This window comes from Sinocyclocheilus grahami, unplaced genomic scaffold (genome assembly GCF_001515645.1).
Source record: "Sinocyclocheilus grahami isolate Dianchi unplaced genomic scaffold, SAMN03320097.WGS_v1.1 scaffold822.1, whole genome shotgun sequence".
NCBI classification, from domain to species: domain Eukaryota; kingdom Metazoa; phylum Chordata; class Actinopteri; order Cypriniformes; family Cyprinidae; genus Sinocyclocheilus; species Sinocyclocheilus grahami.
The window spans coordinates 4381-7010 of record NW_015506001.1 but is presented as its reverse complement, the minus strand read 5'-3'; the positions used below and the strand labels follow the sequence as shown (position 1 = coordinate 7010).

The window sequence follows — 2630 nt, the reverse complement described above, 5'->3', positions numbered from 1 at the left end:
GCATTTTACGAATAAATTCCTCCATGCGCATCAAAAAAAGTAATGTGACTTTGTGCTATGGGACGGCATAAACAGCAGACTGATCTCGTTGCACAGCATCTGAAATATTGTTATGGTCATTCTTAAATGCCCAAGCAAAGTCTGTCATCAAAGTATTTCTGTATAACCGTCTCCCAGAACTGTCTTACATGACTTGCGTTCCAAAATGGCAGCATTCACCTCTGAAAACAATGGCCACATTTATTGTGTTTCGTCTGCTTGCTCTGAGGTGCAAGTAATTTATTATATATGAAAATTATAATATTTAGTGGCTTTTTCAACTTTTCTTAGTGATATTTTGTGCCAGTTGATAAGGAAGTGACGATTTTGTTCTCTTTAACTCTTTGGATGGAAACGGTGCTTCTTCGCACAGGTTTTATGCGATATTCCAATTTTGCGCATAAGTTAAATTTGCAACTTTGGATGGAAACCCGGCTATTGATTGCTCTGTTTGTTTTAGTGTGTTGGCACTTCAGCTTCTGCCTAGGTTTGAGGTGGGACTTTCTGTTGGTCTGACACATTAGAAGGTCTGTGGTGGGAAGGCAAAACTTTCTTACCTCCTGTATCATGCCGATGAATTCGGAGAAGGCCCAGTTGAGCTGGTTTAAGACGCTATTAAGGAAACTGGCAGCCATGTCTTTGTCTTGACTAAGGAGTTCAGCCATGTGTCTCTGCAGCAAAAGTGATGGACAGGGCTCTGTAGCAAGAGAAAAGTTCATTCATTCAGTATGTCTATCAATATATATTTTTTTAAATCACAAGTATAACAATAATCACAAAAGCAAACTATGGGTAGTTACTTCACAAATAATTTAAATCACGCCTTTCTGTCTGTGAATAAGATCACAACACCTGGTCAGTTCCATGGGTGTCACTAGTTTGGTTGGAAAAAACTATAGTTTAGGATATACAGTGCTCTAAGTGTGATTCTTGGTAAGGTATAAAACCTCACTAACATCTCATCAGGTGGCAGAGTGCGCAAAGACAGATAAAGAGGCCTGAAGAGACGCTTATTTGAAATGATTTTCAAATATTAAAAAAGGTGGAATCAAGTGTCTACAGGAGAATGAGGATGAACTGAAAGGACATTTTAATAACTGGACTGTGAAGGTCTGGAGGTGTTAATAAAGGTTCAGGCACGGGGAGGGTCCAGTGGTCTTCAGACTCTGCCTTTCAAGTCTGGAATTCGAAAGTTGGTGGCTTTCGTATATCCTCAGAAAAAACTGCTCGTCACTGGGGCAGGACCCTCAAAGGTACTCCTTTGTACCTTATATATGCACCCATAAATAAGGTACAGGTACAAGGTGTACCTGAAGCTTCTACCCCAGTGACAAGGTATTTCAGGTACAAGGTACAATTTTTACACATTTCTTCTGACAGTGTGACAACTTGGCTTCCCCGGGGCAACAGCAAAGTGAGCTGGTCAGTCGGCGGCAAAATGTGCTTCTATCCCAGAGACTTGGAGTGGCAACTCTACATCTTGTAGTGTGGGATTCCCTGCCTACTTCCTTCTTTAACCTATTGGGACACTCTCATGCACCATTGAGACCGGTCTCTTGAGGAGAGGAGTGGGTAAGGCAACTCTACTTTTGGTGCCATGGGATTCCCGACCTGCTCCTTTCTTGGACCTACGGGAAAACCATTGTGCATGCACTGGGGAAGAGACTGGTCTTTCGTGGAGAGGCATGCTCTGCATTTAAAGGCAGTAGTGACGAGGCAGTACTAACGTCAGGCATGCCTCATCACAGGGATCGTGATTGTGCTTTTCTCTGAGGAGAGGCGATCGAAGAGTTGGGGCAGCGTTGATGTGAGTGAAGACAGTCGTTCCATCACAATCAGTATTACACGAGGATTGTCCGTCTAGCCATAACATAACCTTTGGATCCCATAAGAATACCTAAAAACCAAGTTTCCATGAAGAATCCATCTTTTTTTTTTTATCCACAACCCTAATTACTCAAAAATGAGACGAATGATAAATACCAGACTGGCAGTGACGTATGAGAGGGGAACAATCAAATCTGAACATTGCATACGAACAGAATGACGACACCAAATAACAAAACAGAGGGCTGATGGGAAACCATCGCCCCCACCCCCTAGCCGTTCTATTACTGCTATCTGACCGCGTCTAGAGAACACAGAAAGGGCACTCTCTCTCATTATATGTACACAAAGAGGACACTGGGTAATTTAATACCTTATCTGGAAATGCACAGTGATCGCAAACATGCTAAAAGCCTTGGAGCACAGTGTTAAAAGCAAGAGCAAGCAATGGCAATAAAGCTCTGAATAAAGCTAATCATTAGACACTGAGGTACAGGTCTCTGATAGAGATGCAACCTTTATGTTTAATTAGATCGAGTCTGTGTAAGTGGCAGCTTGGAAAATAAGGGTTAGTGAGCAACAAGGGAGGAATAAACACAGAATGAAAGGCCATAAGAGAGACCAGGTAATAGGCAGCTATGGAACGATGCGCATGTTTCAGAACTCCAGGCGTTGAGAGGCAAGCAATCACTCTTTTACAGTCGATTCAATTTTAAATTGCTTTAAAGGGGTCATATGATGCTATTTAAATTTTTCCTTTCTCT

General features: G+C 42.1%; 1 protein-coding gene across 1 annotated transcript in view; it reads right to left on the bottom strand.

Moving 5' to 3' along the window:
• LOC107562414 (E3 ubiquitin-protein ligase RNF123-like) overlaps positions 1–753 on the bottom strand; it is a 95171-nt gene extending 94418 nt beyond the window's left edge. The window contains exon 1 of the mRNA XM_016247046.1: positions 597–753. Within this exon, the coding sequence (XP_016102532.1) occupies positions 597–704 (108 nt within the window). The 5' untranslated portion in view covers positions 705–753. The remainder of the gene's footprint in view (positions 1–596) is intronic.
• Positions 754–2630: the final 1877 nt, after the last annotated feature.